At 40.7% G+C, this 21,109-nt stretch overlaps 1 protein-coding gene across 1 annotated transcript; it reads left to right on the forward strand.

Moving 5' to 3' along the window:
- The first annotated feature begins 1,014 nt into the window (after positions 1 to 1,014).
- CD244 (CD244 molecule) lies at positions 1,015 to 20,500 on the forward strand. Its single transcript, XM_027840076.1, has 9 exons — positions 1,015 to 1,320; positions 5,907 to 6,251; positions 6,344 to 6,640; positions 10,530 to 10,649; positions 11,277 to 11,332; positions 15,064 to 15,126; positions 16,230 to 16,295; positions 17,453 to 17,524; positions 19,355 to 20,500. Exons 1-9 carry the CDS (start codon positions 1,266 to 1,268, stop codon positions 19,415 to 19,417), a joined length of 1,137 nt encoding a protein of 378 aa, XP_027695877.1. The 5' UTR covers positions 1,015 to 1,265; the 3' UTR covers positions 19,418 to 20,500.
- The last annotated feature ends 609 nt before the right edge of the window (positions 20,501 to 21,109 follow it).

The following is a 21,109-nucleotide window of genomic DNA, read 5'->3' on the forward strand; positions in this document are numbered from 1 at the left end:
CATATGGAAGCCTATGCACTACTTCTTTCCATACCTGGAGGTCCACAGTATTTCTTTATTCTTATGTGAAAGTAGAGAGAGAGAAAGAGACAGAGAGACAGAGAGGCATACTCAGTCAGAGACAGAGAGAGGCAAAGACAGAGAGACAAAAACACAGAGATAGATTTTACCTGTTCATGCCTCTTACATGAACATTTGCATGGTAGCCATCACCGTTACTTTTCCATCGACATAAGACAACAGAAAAGTGTCTGAAAATGCTTGTATATTTTGTGAAAGGGGGTATCTGTCCCTCCACCATACTCTTCTGGAAGCAGGGTCACCAAACGTGGTGAGAACCTGGCAGAATGGTCCAAGGATGGGCCTCATAGAGCAGTCTGCTCCCTGCCCCCTACATATGTGAAGTGTTTGCAAACCTTAAAGTGTTATAAATGTTAGCTGTTTTTCTTTTAAGTCCTTCATGTGACATTTAAAGCCCCTAAAAAGCGGGTCCCTTCCTCTCTTTTCTGTCTCAAGCTTTCCTGCTCTCCATCTGCTCTGTGAGACAACTGTCCTGGCCCACTGCAGTTCCAGGAACTCTAGCTATCCTCCAAGCCTGAGCTACTCTCTCTTTCCTCACTTCTGACTCTTAGAATCTCCGGTTTCCTTCCAGACTAGGGCCAAAGACCACTTTCTGTGGGAGGCCTTGCAGGTATCCCTCCACCCTATCCCTCCAGGTACCAGATCTCCTTCCTCTAAGATTACCTCATATGCATCTATTTTTGTTTTATTTGCTATTTCCTCCCTTAGAATGTAAGCTCCTTGAAGGCAGGATCTGTTTTTGCCCTTTTTTTTATCCCTAGTTCATAACAGAGTCCTGAGCCAATGGTAAACACCTAATAAATGCTTCTTGGCAAAACCGTCACTGCTGGAAGAGGGAGGAGCTCTCAGAGCACAGGAGTTGACCTCACTAGTAAACTCTGTGCCTTTGCTCTAGCCTGTAAGCATATGTGGCCAGAGCTCAGAGGCTGAGGTTTTCTCAACTAAGTCCTGACAATTTATTAACTCACAAAAGATCAGCCACAGCACAGAGGAAACTGTGGCTGGACTAATTATAAGAGGGTTCTGTATTTCAGCGACAGCCTGTACTTTCCCCCACCCAGCATACCCCTATGTCCTGTTGTCTACAATCAACAGTGTAAGCCACATTGAGGGGGAGCTGTTGAGGGAAGGAAGTCTTAGCTGGGGTATTGAGGAACCCTGGCTGTGAGCTCTACTCTGTAGAGATGCTTTGGAAAGCTTTCACTCTCCTCATCTTCCTTGTCATGCTTCAGAACCAAGGTAAGGGGTTACCACAAGGGTGGATTAGGTATGATTAGGACCAGAGAGGCCCTGTGGGGGAATAGAGGGCCACCACACATGGAAAGCTGTCCCATCACTAGAGTAATCAGATTGCAGTAGCTTCTGAGGTATCCCTGCCCCAAGCAGAATCTAACCAAGTAGACTGGACACCAGGGTGGAATGGGGCTGGGAGTGGGGGCCTCACTGGCATAGCCACCAACTGACTTAAGGGCCCTAAACAGAATCTCTAAACAGGATTCTGTTTCCTGGACTTCACCTTTCCTGTCTGTGAAATACAGAGGAACGTTTCTGACTATGTGCATTGGATACATCACTGAGTCTGGAGTCAAGAGGACCAGAGTCTGGCCTCAGATATTTACTAGCTGTATGACCCTGGGCAAGTCATTAAACTTTTTTCTTCCTCAGTTTCCTCAACTCTAAAATGAGGATAATAATAACACCTACCTGTCAGGGTTGTTGTGAAGTTCAAGTGAGATAATAATTGTAATGCTCTTAGCCCAGAGCCTGGCACATAGTTTGTTGTTCTTGAGTCATCTTAGTTATGTCTAACTCTTCATGACCCCATTTTGGAACTTTCTTGGCAAAGATGCTGGAGTGGTTTGCCATTTCCTTCTCCAGCTCATTTTACAGTTGAGAAACTGAGGCACACAGGATTAAGTGACTTGCCCAGGGTCACAGAACTAGTAAGTGTCTGAGGCAGAATTTGAACTCTTGAAGACGAGTCTCCCTGACTCTAAGCCCAGTGCTCTATCCGCTGTGCCACCAATGCATATATAAATGTTAGCTATTATTATTATTATTATTATCATACTAGAATCAATAAGGGGGCATTGAAGATTTTTGATCAGAAGGGTAACATGGTCATACCTGTGCCTTGTATTACTTTGGAAACTCTTTGCAGGCTCTATTGAAGTGGATGCAAACTTGAGCCAGGCTGACCAATTAGGAAGCTATTGCAGTAGTCCATGTGAAAATGGGGCCTCATGCAGAATAATGACTGTGTGAATAGAGAGATAGGGAAGGAATTTGAGGTATGTTGTGGATATAGACAGTATGAGATTTGGCAAATGATGGGAAATATATGCTGAGTGAGAATGAGAGGTCAGAGACGACACCCAGATTGTGAACCTGTATCACTGAAAGAATGGTGATACCTTCAATAGAAATGAGGAAGATTGGAGGACAGGCAAGTTTTTTGGGAGGAAAGATAATAAGGTTTGTTTTGGCCATGTTAATTTTGAGATGTCAGTGGGATATTTACATGGAGATGCCCAAACACAGTTGGGTGTGGGATGGAAGTTGATGAGAGAGTTTAGGAGTAGATATATAGATTTGGGGATCACCTGCAGGGAGATGACAATTAGAACACATGAGAAATGATGAGATCAAAGGGATGAGTACATTTAATGAAGGGGAGAGTGCCCAGGACAGAGCCAGGCCTACACTTGTGTCAAGGGGACAGGCTGTGAATGATTGTGTATGAAACTCAGCAAGGGAAACTGAGAAGGAATGGTCGGCTGTGGAGAACTGGGAGAGAGCCTTGTCACAGAAACCAAAGAAGAAAGAATGGGACAGTGACAAAAGTAACAAAGAGGTTAAGGAGTACGAGGACCCAGAAAAGGCCATAGGCTTTAGCAGCTAAGGACTAATTGGCTGGTACAGGAATGTAATGGAACATTATGAATTGTCTCTCTGTCTTTCTCTTTCTGTCTCTTTATATGTATGTATGTATATATGTACACACTTGTGTATCTTGTTGAGTTTTCTTGTTTCCATCTTTCCATCTCTCATCTATATCCCATTCTCATCACTCACACAGCTACCACCCTAGTTCATCAGGTGCTCATTACCTCTCACCTAGATTGTTACAATAACATCCTCATTGTTTTCTCTGTCTGTAATTTTCCCCCAGTCCAAACCACCATCAACTAAACTGTCAAAGTGAGTTTTCTAAGTGCAATCTGATCATTTTATGCCCACCTCCTTACTAAATAATGTCCTGTGGATCCCTCTTCCTTCCAGGATGATACAGAAATACCTCTTGTTTGGCATTTAAAGCTGACAGTCTATCCCCTTCATAGCTTTTTAGTCTTCTTGTACTTGGCTCCCTTCTACATTCTACATTCAGCTACATTGACCTATTTGCCATTCCTCACATATAAGACTCCATTTCCTGACTCTGTGTCCGTTGTCTTCAATGCTCTCCCTCCTCTGTCTCCTCGAAACTGTGACTTCCTTCAAGACTCAGTTCAAATGCCACCTTCCACATGAGGCCTTTACTGGTCCCTCCAGATGACAGAGTTCTTACCCCTAATATTGCCTTCCATATACTGTGTGTCTTGCACATACCTATTTATTTGCATGTTGTCTCTTCCATTAGAATGCAAACTCCTTGAAGTTTTTGCCTTTCTTTGTGTTTCCAATCTTTGCACAGTGCTTAGCACACAGTAATCACTCAATAAATGCTTGTGGGCAGCTTGGTGGTCTCAGTTTCCTCATCTGCAAAATGAGCTGGAGAAGGAAATGGCAAATCACTGCAGGAGCTTTGCCAAGAAAAGCCCAAATGAGGTCATGTAGAGACGGACATGACTGAAACAACTGACCTCCACCAATAACAGTAATAAATGCTTTTTGACTATCTGGCTTCTGTGGAAGGATCTGTTGGAATTATTACTACATGTGCAAAATAAATGAGAAGTGATTTTTTGGGAGAAGATACTAGAATCTGAGGGAATTAGAAAAGGTTTCTTATAGAAGGTGGCATTGAAGCTGAGTTTCCTTAGTGGAAACTAGGAATTTTGAAGTAGAAGTAAAAATGAAGTACATTTCAGATATATGGGGTCTGGCAAGGCAGTGGGAGATGAAGTAGTGTGAGAAACTGGAAGGAAGGCAGTTTTCCTGGATGGAATAGTGTTTAAGTGGATGGAATGTATAGTAAGGCTAGAAAGTTAGGTTGGTGCCAAGTTGCATAGTGCCTTAAGTGACAAATTTTTATTTGATCCTTGAGGTAATATTAAGACACTGAAATTAATTGGACAGGAGATTGACATATTCTGAAATGTGCTTTTGCAAAACCACATTAAATAACTATGTGGAAGTAGGGTTAGAGTCGGGGTTGGGTGGGAACCATGAGGCACAGAGACTGTTTATGTGGCTATTTTGATAATTCAAGTGAAACATGATTTGGTCCTGAAGTAGGATTGTTGTCATTTGAGTAGAGAGGAGATATTTAGCCACTGTGCTAAGGTCTGGGGATACAGAGAAATTAAAATATGATGACATGAAAATATCAATATAAATAAAAATGCATATAAATTGTTAATGGAGGGTAATTTCAGAGGGAAGGCATTCACTACTGGGAAAGACCTTCTGCAGAACTTGGCACTTGATCTGAGTCTTAAAGAAAGCCAGGGAAGCCAAGAGAGGGAAGTGAGAAGGAAGAGTATTCCAGAACTGAGGGACAGCCCATGGAAAGGTAGAGAGTTAAGAGATGGAGTGTTGTGTGTAAGGAATAGCAAGGAAGCCAGTGTAGCTGAATCGAAGAGTGTGTGGAGGGGAGTCAGATGTAAAAAGACTAGAAGGTAGTGTGATGAATTAAAATCCTGAAAAACAAAGTTTCTGAGTAATTAATAATAAATTTATTAATTAGAGTAGCTAATAATCATTAAATTGATGATTATTGGTCTCTCTCTCGATAACCAAAGACCCCACCAGGAGATCATCAAATGTTTAAATAGTTTTGGAAAACTGGGTGCCCCTGACAGACAGGTGAACAATGAGGAGGCAGACTTTCAAATGAAGAGATGGGCTGAAAGCCTTCAGCTCCTGCAGAGAATGTGGCATGATCATGAGACCAGTCAGAATGGTTGCTTTATTTTCTCTATCTTTCTTCAGCTATATATGTCTAGGAGCAAAAGCAATGGATATTGGGGAGTGATCCAAGACTGAGGCTTGGCAGGACATAATCAATGATATGATAACTGGGCAAGAGTCTTGAGAGAAGAGTCATTCACCTTGTATCAGAATAGGGAAAAATCCTGAGATACTTTTTTCCTCATAACCACATATCAACGACACTAAAAAGTTTGAAAAAGGGATGACTTTTCCTTAGCTTGTATGAACATGAGCTCTAGTCCTAGATAAAGAAGAGCTTCATGCAGTTCCAGTAAGAATGAAGTTAGGCAGACTGGCTCATCATTTGACATAGGTTTAGAAATGCCGCCTATATTGATAACACCAGAAAAATGGGAAATTGTCTAATGTTTGTCCTTTGGATCTGTGTTCTTTTCTTCTAGATCATAAGCTCCTGGGGCAGAGCCATTCTTCAAGGCTCTGCACATAGCTGATATTTATTATATAAGATTTGTTTGGGGGAGGACAAAAGAGAAAGCAAGGGAAGGAAGTCTACCCTAATGCTGCACTGAACCTGCCTTGTGAACATACATATTGACCTTCATTTTGGGGGTTTATCTGTCCAGTGTAATTTCCTTTGGGGTAAAATCAACCAGATTTTGAGCTCAAAGTCAATGAGCTCTACTCTCACTTCCTGGACTTTTCTCTTCTAGGAACATTAGGTTCTGATATGAAGATAATGAGCATAACTGTCATCATGGGAAGTCATATCAAGTTACAACCAGTGTGGATTCAGCAGTATTCAAAGAGTATACATTTCATTTGGTTTGTGAAACTGTCTTCAACTCAGGAAAAATTTAGGATATTGAGTTGGACAGAGGACTCAAAGGTGACGTTTGAAGCTGAGCAATTTAAAAACAGAGTTGATGTCAAAACTGAGAACTTGACCTTATTAATTAACCCAGCTCAGAAGAATGACAGTGGCTTCTACTTCATGGAAATCACCAGTCAGTCAGGACGTGTTTTTAATACCAACTGGTTCCAGGTTTCTGTGTTTGGTGAGTACCTATGAATACATTTTCTAGTCTCTGTATCAGCCTTGTAGCACCTACTTCACCTGGGCCAATCTTAACATTATTTTTGCTTCTAGATCCTGTCCAGGACCCAAAGATCCAGGTGACTGGAGAGTCATGGAATAACAATAACACCTTGTGCCATGTGAACCTGTCCTGCTTCGTCCATGGGAATGATAATTTGACATACACCTGGTACAGAGGGAGAGAGCAAATTAAACCCCCAGGGAAACATGCCCATGTACAGCTCCATATCCAAGCCAAGAACACTGAGAATTCCTATACTTGCAATGCCAGTAACCCAGTTAGCTCAGGGAGCCATACCATCAATCTTACTTGGGTATGTGCTAGCCCAGTTTACAATTCAACCCAAGGTAAGGACAATACTTTCTCATAACAACAGGAGAAAAGATGTTTCTTTACTAAAGTCCCCTATCTTTTTTTTTCTTTGATGGTGACAAAATCCTTCTAATGTTCCCTCACCCCCTCCTGTGAGATAGTTAGCTCAGGCACTTAATTTATTACACTAAAGAAGCCAAGGTTATGAGTTTGCTCCCTTTTCCCTCCCTCTAGTCATTGTCTTTCTCTATTTTTGTTTTCTATATCACCCTCTTGGAAACTTTCTTTCTATATCTCAATTTTCCTATCTATAAAAAGAGGAGTTTTGAGAAGCATCATGGTGTAGAGGATAGCATAGTAATCTCAGAGTTAGAAAGACTTTGGTTCAAGTCTTGCCTCAGACACTTGGAAACTGTGTACGTTTAGTGAGTCACTCAACCCCTATACATACCAATTTCCTCATCTGTAAAAATTAAATCTATGGCTTTTAATGTCTCTTCCAGCTCTAAGTCTGTTATTCTTTCTTCCATGGCGCCAGACTACTCCTCCAAAGTTAGAGACCCATCTGGCAATTATGTCCCCTTGGTCATAAGGAGGTTTGGGCTAGAGAGAGTTTACAAGGCTACCTCTCCTCCAAGAAAGGAACATACATGTAACTCACTTTATAATCCCTGGAGGGAAATTGGCATGATGAGCCGATGGCCTTGAAAGGAAATGACATCTAAAATTATGAATCATGTCTGTGGTATCTTCAGGAAGGGAAAAAGAAATGCCTTATCTCACCTAGACTGTTGAATCTTTCCAAATGGAATTCTTGAAGGAAACTAGCTTATGTCTAAATTCTAGCCCAGTTTTGCCAAATTGTGCAATTCAGGGAAGCAATCATATTGCTCTACCATGAATTGCAAATTTCTGACATATGGTATAAAACATTCATTTGGGCCTTTGGATTCACCCAATATGGATTTGTTGGGAAAACTTCCATGTGTCTAGTATTTTGCTAGGTGCTATGAGAGATGCAAGAAAGTGTAAGACATAGTTCCTGCCCTCACAGAACTTATAATCTCCTTCACACATATCCAATTCACATGCAATTCACCCTTGTGATGCCATTGTTCCTCTTTGAGAATGAGGGATGAACAATAACACCACCACAAGGGAAACATTTCAAATTATTACATGGCAGAATCTGATTTAGTGGAAAGCTGAGGGGTATAAGCAATAAGAATTCCTTGAGTTTGGAGGAGAAATAATTCAACATGGATTTTTTACAGGTGATGGAAAGTCCCTAATGGTTTTCAATCAGGGAAGTGATATGATTAGACCTATTTAATACTATGATTATTTTGTCAGATATATAAAGCTGTTAAAAAGTTGTTTTTGGCTGTTTAGTGAGAAGAAAACAGAGATAGTTCTGAACTTCTGATATTGTGACTGGCACTACCCATCAATGAAGAGATATTAAGTAAAAGGGAAAGATTCATGGAGGGTAGGTGATGAATTTAGCTTTGTATGTGTTGAATTTAAGTGGTCAGCAGTATGGTCAGACAGAGTTTTCAAACAGGTACTTGGAAATGTGGGATATTGCTCAGGGTAGAGATTGAGGCTTAAAATGCATGGTTATCTTCATGATTATGATCATTTAAATCATACAAGTGCAGGAACATAGAAAAAGAGAAGAAGACCAAGAACAGAGTTTTGGAGATCTCAAAGAGGTAAAAGATAAAAGGGTGAAGACTGAGAAGGAACTTCAGACAAACAGAACTAAGAAGAAAAGATGTCATGGAAGGCAAAGTCAGAGAGAATTTTTAGAAAGAAGATTTTTAGCAGTGTCAAATGACAAAATGAGCTTTGAATTTGCCTTCTAGGAGGCATTGGTGACCTTGGAAAGAGTAATTTCAGTGGAGTGATGGGAATGGAAGCCAGACTGCAGGAAAGTGAGGAGTTAATTCTTGTTGGTTTATTGAGGGAGAAAGTAGAGAAACAGACTGTTCTTTGTAGCAGTTTGAAAGTGAAGGTGAGGGTCACAATAAAATTATAGCTTGAGGAATAGCAATGTTAATGTAAAGATTTATAATTTATAATTTATTTGTTTATAAATTTATTTATTTAAATATTTATTTTATTTATAATTTTTTTAAAAATTCAAATAACCAGTTTTTTTAAATGAATCTGTCCCTTCAACTATCCAGCCCCCATATCTACATTTAGCAATTAAAAAAAGACACTCAAAACAAATCCTACAATATATATCTACTTAGTTTGGCAAAAGGGAAGATTTTTAAAGGACAAACATGAGCTTCTTTGTAGGCAAAGAGGAAATATTGAGGAGTGAGAGAGAAGTTGAAGATAAAAAGAGAAGCAGAAGAAATGATCAATGAAGCTGGATCCAAAAGACACAGGAGGTCATGAAATCAAGGGTATAAGTTACCCTTTTCAAGGAAGAGGACCATCTCCTCTTCAACCAAGGGAGAGAGAAGAGACTAGAGGAGTACATGGAGAAGTTTTGACATTTTGAAGAGAAAGGAAAATGAGAGAGCTCACGAAGAACGGCCTCAATCTTCCTAGCAAAATGGAAGAAAGAACATCTCTTGAGAGAGAAGAGTGTATCAGTGGAGTTGGAGACTAGGGAATGGTGGAGGTTTGAAACAGTTGCTGTGGGGTAGTTATAAAGAGAAAAAAAATGATAAACAGAAGCATTGTCATGCAGGGATGAGGACTCAACTGAGATAAGATCACATGAATTCCGTACTGTGACTAGCTCAGGAGTCAGAACTGTTGAAAAGTTTTCTCTGAGTTGGAGATTATCAGGGTGGCTACAAGGAGAGCAAGAAAGAAAAAAATTAAAGGATAGAGGACAGTGACAAATTGTTGAAATGACTAATGAAGTGGTCAATATTGGAATATGGAAAGTGTTGCCAGAACAGGGATGATGACCTGGTAGAACATAGAGGGAAGGCTCAAGGGAGCTGGGGTGATAAAAGTGAAGAGCAGGTTCAGGAAGAGTGAGGCAGTAGGAATAGAAGGGATAGTTGAGTTGATAGGTCAGGGTATTACAAAGGTTATCTACATAAATATTGGTATCATTGAAGATGATGGAAGAAGTTGAATGGAAAGGAAGGTTGTAGGTAAATTGCTGAAATGAACTAGTTATTAAGTATCTGCTGTGATTATGGTGCTTTATTAGGAACTCTAGGGACCATGGAAAAAATAAGATGTGGTTGTTCCATTAAAGAGTTTACATTCTATTTGGGAGTAAAGATAAACACCGAAACAATAGTGAATAATACACAATGATATGTAACTAAGTATTACTAAGCCACACAGAAGTAGTGTTCATTGTGAGAGAGAAAGAGAGAGAGAGAGAGATCACCAAAGGCTGGAGAAGTTAGAAAAACTTCATGAAAATGGTGGGATTTGAGATGGATAAGAGTTGAATGTTATTGTCATTTAGTCATGTCCTACTCTTCCTGACCCCATTTGGAGTTTTCTTGGCAAATGTACTAGAGTGGTTGGCCATTTCCTTCTCCATCTCATTTTACAGATAAGGAAACTTAGGCAAACAGGGGTAAGTAACTTGCCCAGAGTCACACAGCTAGTAGGTGTCTGAGGTTGGATTTGAACTTGTTACTCCATCCACTACCTACCCTAGGAATTGGATAGGCAGAGGCAGAAGTAGAGGGCATTCCAGGTGAAGGGTCTACCATAAGCAAAGGAACAGAGGTAGGAATGAGTATGGTACAGAAGAGAGACCTGACAGACTAGAGTGGAGGTGCAGGTTATAGGCTTCCACTGTTGAAGATCCACCCTTCAGTTCCCACTTCTATGAAATGATGCAGTGTGTTTTTCTAGGAGGAGAGAGAAAAGTTGGGAGATGAGTGGGAGGAATAAGAGCTCTGCACCTGTTCTTTCTGCCTTTCTCAGAATCATGGTTGCAGCTGGTTTGGGGTTTCTCTGTGATTCCCCTGGTCATTCTACTTCTCAGCACCCTTGTCTACCTGTATGTGACAAGAAAGAGGAAGAAGAGGAGGAAGCAAGCAACAGGCAAGTGGAAAGATCAGTGGCTGTTGTCTGAGGAGATAGTTCTAGTAGAGACTAGATATTGATAGCCTCTTACAATCCATGCCCAAGAATCCTTGGAGGGAAATGTTTGGGGTGGTGGTAAGATGTGTATACTATATTTCATTCCTTCCTGATGTCCCACAAACCTATGGATATATCTCCTACTTTAGCTCTAAGTCTTAGTGATATGATATCATATAAGACATCAGCAATTTCTGGACACCTATTCCTACTCTCAGAAACTCCTTCCAGTGTCTTGGTGTCCACCTGCTTCCCAGAATCTAACCACTTCACAGGATTGTTGTTAGAAAATACTATTTTGCTGTTAAAGGTCATATAAAATGAGGTCAATGGTATTCTTGATGTCTTGAGAATTTGAATGTAATCCTTGGTAGAGATGGTTCCATACTTGATTGCTTGCCACATTGGAGAGGTTGCCTGTTGAAGCTATAAGATTCCCTTCCCTGGAGATCTTTCTGAGAACTTATTCATTTGGAATAGTGAAATGTAGTCCTGCAATGAAGTGGTAGGTTGGGGAGGGAAGGATGACTTCTAGAGTACCCCACTCCAGCTCAGGCATCTCTATTCTTTGCTTCTATTTTCCCACAGATATGAACGCGGTGTCTTATGAGAAAATTAGCCATGATAAGCCCCGGAGAAATCAGGTATGTCAGTCCAGGTATTGCTGGAATGAGTGTCCAGAATTGTTCTTTGGGACAATTTGTAGCAGGGTTTGGAGTGGCAGGAATAAAGGAGTTAGCATTGTCTTTCCAATCTTGACCATATCCTCTATAGGCACCCACCTGACAATTTGGGTTTTGGTTATGGGGAGAGGAAGGAGGAAAAATAGCAGAACAAGGGAAAGATGATAAAAGGCAAAGACAGAAACCTTGGAACACAGGATTTAGAATTGTATAGAACCTCAGAAGTAATTTAGTCCAACCTCCTCATTTTATAGATGAGGAAATTGGTATCTAGGGAGGTCATCAGTTGTCCAGTTACACAAAAGTAGTAAGTGCAGTGATGAGCTGAACTCATTCTTCAGAGTGAGGCCAGCTACATCATTCCATTCAGTTCTGGGGAAACCTCTGAAGGGTCAAAAGTATCTTTCTCTAATGCTATCAGCTCAGTCCCCTATCCAGTGTGTTCTCCCTATAAGCATCAGTGATTGGTGCCCCAGTTCTATTCAATGCCATCAATTAGCTTTTACAAAGGGATATTTACTTTGAAGGTGTAGCAAGAAAAGAAGTACCAACATTCCCTCTCACCACCTGGGATCAATCTTCCGTAGCCATCACTGTCCCTAAAGAAAATGGACTCAGAGAATGGCTAGATTTCTTTCTCAAACTCCAAGCCTTAAACCCAATTCACTCTGGATCTCATGGATTGGCCAGCAATAGGTCCCTGCCCAAGTATTACTTAATGGTGATTTTTGGGCCCTCTTGGCTCAGAGTGAATGTAAATAGTAACTGTTTCCCTTTTGGCCAGTAACTCTGAAGGTCTCCTCCCAGTTTGATTTTTTTTAATTAAAAGGGCTATCCTTGACTCATTTCTTAAAGAGGCCCTCACTGAATGGGTGTTGCCTCACTCAAAGTGAAAACTTGAAAAGACCTTAGCTTGAAAGGGCCAAGGTCTCCCGTTGTATCCTGGGCCATCTCAAGTCATCTTGATAAATATCTGGCCAGTGGACCCAGATGGCTCTGGAGGAGAAAGTGAGGCTGGTGACTGCACAGACCTCTCTTACTCAACCAGAGTCAATTACAAGTCATGTCATCATCTCCCTGATGTCATGCCTATTTGAGAATGATGGACAAACCACAACCTGGACTCAGATTTAATACTACTTCTACATAGCATTCACCACACCTATCAAGTGAATTTCTTTTTGTAATATATATTTTTTACATTAATTTTTTCCAAGTTCATTTCTAAATGTGGCATGGCTGATGGGTAGATGAGTCTGCCTCTCTGCTACTTCTGAACTGGGCCAAGCAGGTTGTCTGGGACTTTGCTCTTTGACATCTGGCTTTTGGCAAATGGCAAGTCCTTACATAGACTTCAGTTCCCAGACTTTTGTGGCTTACTCATATGATCTTTCAAAATACACAAGATCATAGCCAATTCTAATATCCTTCACTTAAAACAAGAAAGAATGAAAAATTTAAAGGAGAAAAGCTCTATATTCATGGGTCACATGTCAATCTCTGGTGGGAAGGGCTTGAGGCCTCTCCTCTTACATCATTGTCTTTTTTACCGGAATAGCAGTTAGACATGAAAAAGCTGAAGCCCAAGAACAAGACCCTGGTTATTTCATACCAGAACACATTTAGCTACCCAACCAATCAACAGTTTGTATCCTCATCAGATGGTTAGGTAGCAAACCATAACCAGTTACAGAATGTCTGTGCATGTTCCAAATTGGGGATTAGGGCACTTTTATACCCACCATAATACCTTTCTGGAAGGAGGTTCCCTAATCTCTTCCACATTGGGGATTGTATCAAACCTACCCCACCTTCGCAATGTACAGGGTCAAAAGTGGGTTTTTAATTCAGTGGCTATCCTCTTCTGCACACTATTAGCCATTTGGGGATAGCAGTGGCTCTAGAGTTATCTTATCTTTCTAGTTTCACTAATAAGGGCATAATTCAGAGAAAAGTCTTGGCTACTTCCCATTTGCTACATTGGGGCCCAAGAAGCTCAGTTTTTGTTGGGTCAGTGTCTCATACCCCAGATGGTCAACCTTGGTAAGCAGGTACAGGCTATCATGCAACTCAGTAGGTTACCCAAAAACTACAGTTTCTGAAAATGCCAGGAAAGGATTAGTGTCCTGGGTTTAGCCAGGTACTGATAGTTATTTGACAACTAATGATTGAAATCAGAGCTAATAAGAAAGAAAAAGCATCTTATGTGTGTATGCTTGTATGTGTGTGTGTGTGTGTGTTAGAAGTGGGGTGTGAGGTGAAATAAACACAAAATCTTGTCTAGCTCTAAATCAATATGTGAGTTTCCTGCAAAACCACTCAGTCAAGCAATTTCCATCATGTATGGGTACTTGGGTGGCATGTTTTCCAAGATACAATCACTATATCCCTTGCACAAGAGATATTTTCTTATGCAGTCATTTTGCTCTGAGGGCAAAAGGTCTGCTGGAAGGAGAAAACTCCAGTTTCTATTTTTTTTCACTACTTGAGCCCATATCACTGAACTAGATGTATGAATTGCCCCAAACAGGAATCACTCCATGGCACTGAATGTCTGTTCTTTCCTGTGCTTCTAGGTAAGGCTCTTTTGGGGAACCTAGGAGAGAACAAGGCCATTTCAAATAGGACCAGAGAATGGCTTATCAGAACTGAGGGAGATTCCCCTTAACTAGACCTTGGACTATCTGAAAAATGGGAGCCTTCCTCTTCCTTCCTTATTTCTCAAACTGTCATATCCCTGACTCTGATATTTGGAATTTGAAAGTGCTAATTAGTTGTTTTCTTTTGATTTTGTGCCTTCCCTTTTCCTTTCTTTGCATTGTATCTTTGCTGCCACCAGTTGGAGCTATGATTACACAGGAAGTCAGCAAGCATCTGCTCTCAACTCCCAAGTAAAAACCACCATGGTCATATGATATAGTTAGAGTCATCTGTGACCTTTAAACACTATCTAGTACAGCCCCCTCATTTCACAGATGGGGAGCCATATACAAGTATATATAAAATAGAACATTTTTGGGGAGTAGTAAGGAGGCACTAATAGCTGATGGAAGGGAGGATCAGGAAAGGCTTCATGTAAATGGAGGTGATTGAAATGAGTCTTGAAAGAAACTAGATATTCCAGGAAAGAGCAGTGAGAAAACAATCAGTATGTTCCAGGCGTGGAGGACAGTCGGTATCAAAGCATGGAGATAGAAGATGGAGTGTCATGCATGAGTAACAATATAAAGGTTACTTTGAGCAGACCAAAGAGTGAATGAAGAGGAGTAATGTGTATTAAGGAAGGGAAAGTAGGCTGGCATTAGGTTGTGAAGGGGTTTAAATGCCCATCAGAGTAGTTTGTATTTAATGCTAGAGATAAAGAGGAGCCACTGCCTGACTCAAGCTTTGGAAAAATCATTTTGGTAGCTGTGCAGAAGGTGAATTGGAATAGGGGAAAGGTTTAAAAGGGAGATCAATTAGGAGGCCATTGTAAGGATTAGTGTAATAGTCCAAGAAAGAGGAGATAAAAACTCAAAACTAGGCTAGCAACATTTGTGAGTAGAGAGAACAGGATGTAGAGGAGAGATATTATAGAGGTAGAAATGACAATATTTGGTAACTGTTTGGCTATGCGAGTCAGGAACTGAGTATAACACTGAGCTTGAAATGCAAGGATTGTGATACTCTACTTATTTCCTTCTCTTGTATAGGTGCAGAATTACTGTGAAATGGAAGGACACACCTTATATTCTGTGGTCCAATTTCCAGAACAGGTACATTTCCAACTTCTCAGATGATTCAGGAAAGTTCCACAGGAGTCTATATGAGTCAGGGGTGTGCTGGAGACAGCTCTGATTGACTTAGCAGCACATGCCCATATCGTTCTATAAATATAGCAGTGTAATAGATATCAGGAATAATAATCAGTGTAATAATACCAAGAGTGTAATAGAAGGCTCATGGAATGAAGTCATCACTAGATGATACCTGGTGACTATAGTCTACTACTACTACTAATAATAATAACAATAACAAACAATAACAATAACTGGCATTTGCATATCACTTTAAGGTTTGCAAAATGCTTTACATCTATTATCTCATTTGAGCCTCATAACATCCTTGTACATGATACCTGGGGAATGACTAGACCTCAAATGGAAGAACAGAATCTTGGAAAGTCTAATGGGTCTCAAGTTACTTGACCCCAGCTATGTTGCTATACTATTTTTTTTTAAAGGCACTGAGATGTAGTAGCAAGAGTTTAGAATCAAAAGGCTTGGATTCAAGTCTCATATCTAATGCTAGTTGTGTGACTTAAATTAGGTGTGTTACTTAAACTTTCTGTGCCTGTTTCCTCATCTTTTAGTTAAGGATGTTTCTGCTACTGATCTCGCAGGGTTGTTGTGAGAAAATGGCTCACAACTCTCAAACCACTAGAAAAATGTGATTGTTGATTTAGGAATTTCACAACAGGGTAGTCTGGGAAGGTGTGAGAATGAGGAAGTCATCTCTCTCCAATAGCAATTGAATAGAATTTTCCAACTCTTAGTTTTCAGAGATATTCGGTGATGAGGAAGCCAAAGTTCAGAGAGAGGAAGTTATTTGGCTAAGTGATAGGGCTAGGATTAGAAGATCTAACTCTCAATCTAGTGCTTATGCAGTTGGTGAAGTTTTTCTCTGTCATCCTGGACTCCACTTTTCTCTCTCTCACTGTAACAATCTTACCAAAATCTTGCACAGGGCAGGTGCTTAATAATTCAAGGGAAGGCAAAAGGTTCTTATCTGCTTGAGTCAGAGTATGGTAAAGATCACCTTTCCACATCATTGTCAGCACCATTTCATTTGTAATGGCTTTATCTTTTCCTACCACTAGCTTCCTGCTTCCAGTCCTGCTAGTCAAGATAAAACAGTGTATTCATCAGTACAATCCTCCAAGCGTGTAAGTCTCCTCCTCCAGGATGAGTATTTAAATATGTATATTTCTATGAGCACGCATGTCTATATCCATATGTGGGTATTCAGAAGATATATGTATGCTTGTCTTTATGTGAGTGTGTAAGAGTTTGTGTGTTTAAGGATGGAGTGTACATGTGGTGTGGAAAGTTGTCGTCCCCTGGCTTGGGGCTATGGATGTGGCCTCTGACCCATGCTGTCCTGAGTGTACCTGTTAAATAGCTGGAACTCTGGTATTAAATACCTATAGCTTAGAATTGATGGGTAAACAGAAGATGGAGTCTTTTTAGTTCCTCTAGGGGAGACAGGGAAAATCAAAGGAGAATACTACCAAGTGGGAGAGAAAATACAGAGAAAGAGAGGGAAACAACCAGGACAGTAGAGAAGACCTCTTTTGTTGGTAGCTAGGGGGTACTTAGTGTAATTCAGCCTGCCTAGATGGGGAGTAGAATCTCGGGATAAAAGACATAGCAGGCAAAGGTGATGACAAGGAGATCAGTAGAAGTGACCCAAATTCATATCCTCAGAGAATAAAGCAGAAAGATCTTAGACATGGATAGGTTTGGTCCAGAAGGAGAAATCTCAATATGATTTGCCTCAAGCTGGACAAAGCTGGGTGGTCTCTGTGCTGCTAATTGTCTGTTTCCACACAGTTGTCCTCTCCTCTCTCCTCATCTGTGGTTCAATTGTTCTGATATATTTAAAAGGACTAGTCTAAGTGTGTGTTGCAGTCAGAGGGAAATAAGGGATGGGAGGTAAGTTCAGGCTATGAACTCAAGACTGCAGCCAGTCACATATAGGGAGCCCCAAACTCTGGGGTTAAGTCAATGAAAGAGGGATGCCCACGTCCTTCCTCATGTATACATTCATCATTGTCTGGAGTCAGATCTATTTCTAGAGACAAGATGCTATATGGTATTCCATGCTCTTTCTGGAGATCATAAAGCAACATTGTTTATACCCTAAGGAATAGATGCTGGGGGAGCTAACTGTTGACTATGGGACCCTTCATGCTTCTTGAAATATCTACCTGTTCCCTCTGGGTGGGTCCAAGTTCATCATAACTTAGTGCTACCCTATAGTAGCAGTGGCAACTACATCTCTCAACTTTGGGCTGACTCCTCTCTCCCTCTGGATTTTCAGCAACCTTTTTCCAAGCAAATGAGCCCCAACTCAGCTACCCACTCATCCCACTCAGCTACCATCTACCAAGAGGTAAGCTACAAAATTGCATTCTGAATATATTGGCTCCCCACATCCATCAAACCTCCTCTCTTTGGTATGCTTCAGCTTGAGAAAAGGCATGGATGTCACGTATCACTGGTTAACTGTCTATGCAGCCTAGGGAGCTGTCCATAGAGCCTATTTCAAGGGACAAAATTGAAGCATACTGCAAATAAGTGCTTCCTTTGAGTCAATCAGTGACCTGGTTGGGATCTAGGAGACCTGAATCCACAACAGCCTAATGATTTTATCCCCAAAGGGCAGAATTTATTGGGCCACAAATGGGCCAGACCCTGTTCAAATGTGCCTAATGAGCTAGTTTTACCTTTTTGGTTGACACTCAAAAGGTCATATAAGGATTTGTGTAAAAAAGCAGATGGTTTCCTCAGTGGGTTAGAAGATGATGCTAACAGGGCCAGGGTCACTGATTTGATTCTCATTAGGGAGCTGATAAACCGTGTTGATGGATAGAGACTGCAAATCCTAACCATAAGGCAATTTTCTTATAAAATCATGCCATAGGTTGCAAGGCAGGCTGGGTGAGACTGCCTGGCTCACACAGGATAATCTATGGTATTATCATCATTACTACCAGGGCTACAATTAAAAAAATGTGCCCTTGGAGCAGTGCCTGGCAAATAGATTTTTTTTTCTCCCATTCATTCTTCTATGAGTGAACAAGATCTCCTGCCCTATTTCTTCTTTCCCTTCCCTCAGGCAGAAGTGACATTTGGAGTTCTGTACTGGGCTATGCCTCTAATCTGACCCAGATGAATTGTTGTTTGCATTGGGAAATTTGCCCAAGGATGGAGATCTTAGTTCCTACCAAGGGGTGACCATGAAGAAGCCCTTCTCCCGCAAAAGTATAGAATCAGCGAACAGCAGCCTCCTGGGAATAAGGCACTCAAAGCTTCATATTGGCCTTTAACTCTTTATTACCCCAATTTGGGTTTTCTTAGCAAAGATACTAGAGTGGTTTGCCATTTCCTCCAACTCATTTTACAAATGAAGAAATTGAGACAAACAAGGTTAAGTGACTTGTTCAGGGTCACATAGCTAGTAAGCGTCTTAAGTAGGATTTGAACTCAGATCCTCCTGACTCCAGGCTCAGCATTCCATCCACTGTGCTACTACCACCACCACCACCACCAATATGTAGCACTTACTATATGCCAGGCACTGTGCTCAACAGAGGGTTTGCAAATGTATGTATATATTATATGTAAATAAATATGCATATGCTTTTGTCTATATATATATCTGTTTATGTACACATACTTCTAGATTTCTGTCTATAAAATGTTTCTATTCCTATCTATATATTTGTCTATATTCTGATGTATACAGAATATATACACATATAGATACATATATACACATATGTGCATGTGTGTATATACATACATATGTGTGTATAATATGTGTGTATATACATTCATATGTATGTATATACACACACATATGTATTTAAAGAAGGGAGACAGAGATGAGAGAGCATCAGTCCTGCCCTCAAAGACCTTATATTCTGATATGGGAAAACAACACAGAAGGGGAGTGGTGACTGGGAGGAGAGAGTATTCTGGGGAGGTGGAAAGTGTATGTGGGGAAGAGGGAGGGGGAGAGGTCCAAAGATGAATGGATTAACTTTCCCAGGGACTGAAGCCTGGATTCTGGAGGACTTGGTGTGGAGGTTCAGGTGTCAGGACCTATATGGAAGGTTCTGTATCACCAATCAGAAGTGCAGGAATATGGTAGCTTGGACATGACCAGAATGTAGGTCTGATGGTAGGAACTGAATGAATGCCACTGCTTCTTCCTCAGGTCCAGAGACCCAAACGACTGTCTTGTAAGGAGCTGGAGATGTTCCACATCTATTCCTATTAATGGGAGCTGCTGTCCAAAATGAACATACTATTGAAGTATTTTGAGGGCTAGGAGATTTGGTAATAAGAACAGCTCAGAGTTTTGTAGCTCTTGCAGAGTTTTCAAAGCTCTCTCTTCACAACAACCACATGATGAAAGTGCAAGGATTGCTCTAACATTCCAACAGTTTGAGATCTCATCGCTGTAGACATTCTCTCCAGTGATGTGGACCACTATTCCTTTTTGCCTGCCTATCTTGTATGGTACTTTTCCATGTCAGCCCATAAGCCAATACCAGAGGATCCATCTCACATGCTGGAAGCCTTCCTAGATTTCTTCTCACCTCATAAGGATACAGATAGAGCACTCAGACTATAACCCTATTATCCCCTCACTCTTGCCATATGCCTAACCCAAGTTCATTTTCAATCACAAACTTCCTCACTGATGTCTTTTGTTCTAATTCTTTTGTACAGTACCTTATTCTATGTTGCAACCTGATCAAACACACCATACACTTCTCCACTGCCCTCTGGTCAATAGTCATTTATTAATTCTTCAAGGGCTATAGCATTCTATGACTTAGAGCCATACAACAACATTATTAGTAAGAGTATTGCTTTTAAAAAGATGGAACTTTGTTTCTGTGAATATTTACAGATGAGCAAGCCAAGCCTCAAAGGGGCTAAATGACTTACTTGCTCATGGTCACACAGCAAGCAACTATCAGAGTCGGATCTTCTGATTCTATATTTCTTCCTAGCCATGATCAGCAGTGCCTGGAATAAAAATATGATTTAAGCACCTGTGTCCACTTTGGGGGCTAAAAGAATTGCCAGCACTGGATAATTCACCAAAGACTTTGAATTAGTTGCCCCCACCAATGTGCATAGCTCTGGAGAGACCATTTGGAGTTTATTCAAGGCTTATGTTACACAGACTTTATGATTGTTCTGGAGGGTTATTGCTAACATTCATCATGGGAGAAAGGGATGGTAGGCACTGTTCTCTGCCTCACAGGTAGAAATACTAAGGCATAGAGAGATAATTTTACTGAAAGTCACATGGCAAATCACTGAATATAAAGATGTTCATTTTCTGAGATTCTGGTAAGTCTACTAGCATTTATTAAGCACTTACTACATATCAGACATTGCTAAATGCTGAGTACAAACACAAAAGCAATTTCTGCCCTCAAGGAGTTTATATATTAATGTGTGGAAAAATAGGACATAAATTTCCTCATTGATATTTTTTACTCTGATTCTTTTATAAAGTTAAACAAAATAGATACAGAAGAAAATGGAGTTCTTAACATTTTTTATGTCATGGAACCCTTTAGCAGGCTGGTGAAGCCTATGAATCCTTTTTCATGTTTTTAAATGCATAAAATAAAACAGATTACAAAGGAAACCAATTGTGTTGAAGTACAGACAAAGGAAACCAATTGTGTTGAAGTACAGTTAGCAATACTTTTTTTAAAGCCAAATTCACAGACCCCAGGTTCAGAACCATGGAACAGAAAGAACACCACACCTTAGAGGGAAACACTGAAATGGTTGGAGGTGGGCTAGTATAGGGAAGGCTGACTGCAGAAGGTGGCATTTGAGCTGAGCATTGAAAGAAGCAAGGGATGTCAAGAGGCAAGATTGAGGAGGGTGAATATTCTAGGCCTGCAGGATTGTCACTGCAGGGACGTGGAGGCAGGCGATG

Source organism: Vombatus ursinus, unplaced genomic scaffold, assembly GCF_900497805.2.
Source record: "Vombatus ursinus unplaced genomic scaffold, bare-nosed wombat genome assembly UNPS02014838.1, whole genome shotgun sequence".
Taxonomy (NCBI): Eukaryota; Metazoa; Chordata; class Mammalia; order Diprotodontia; family Vombatidae; genus Vombatus; species Vombatus ursinus.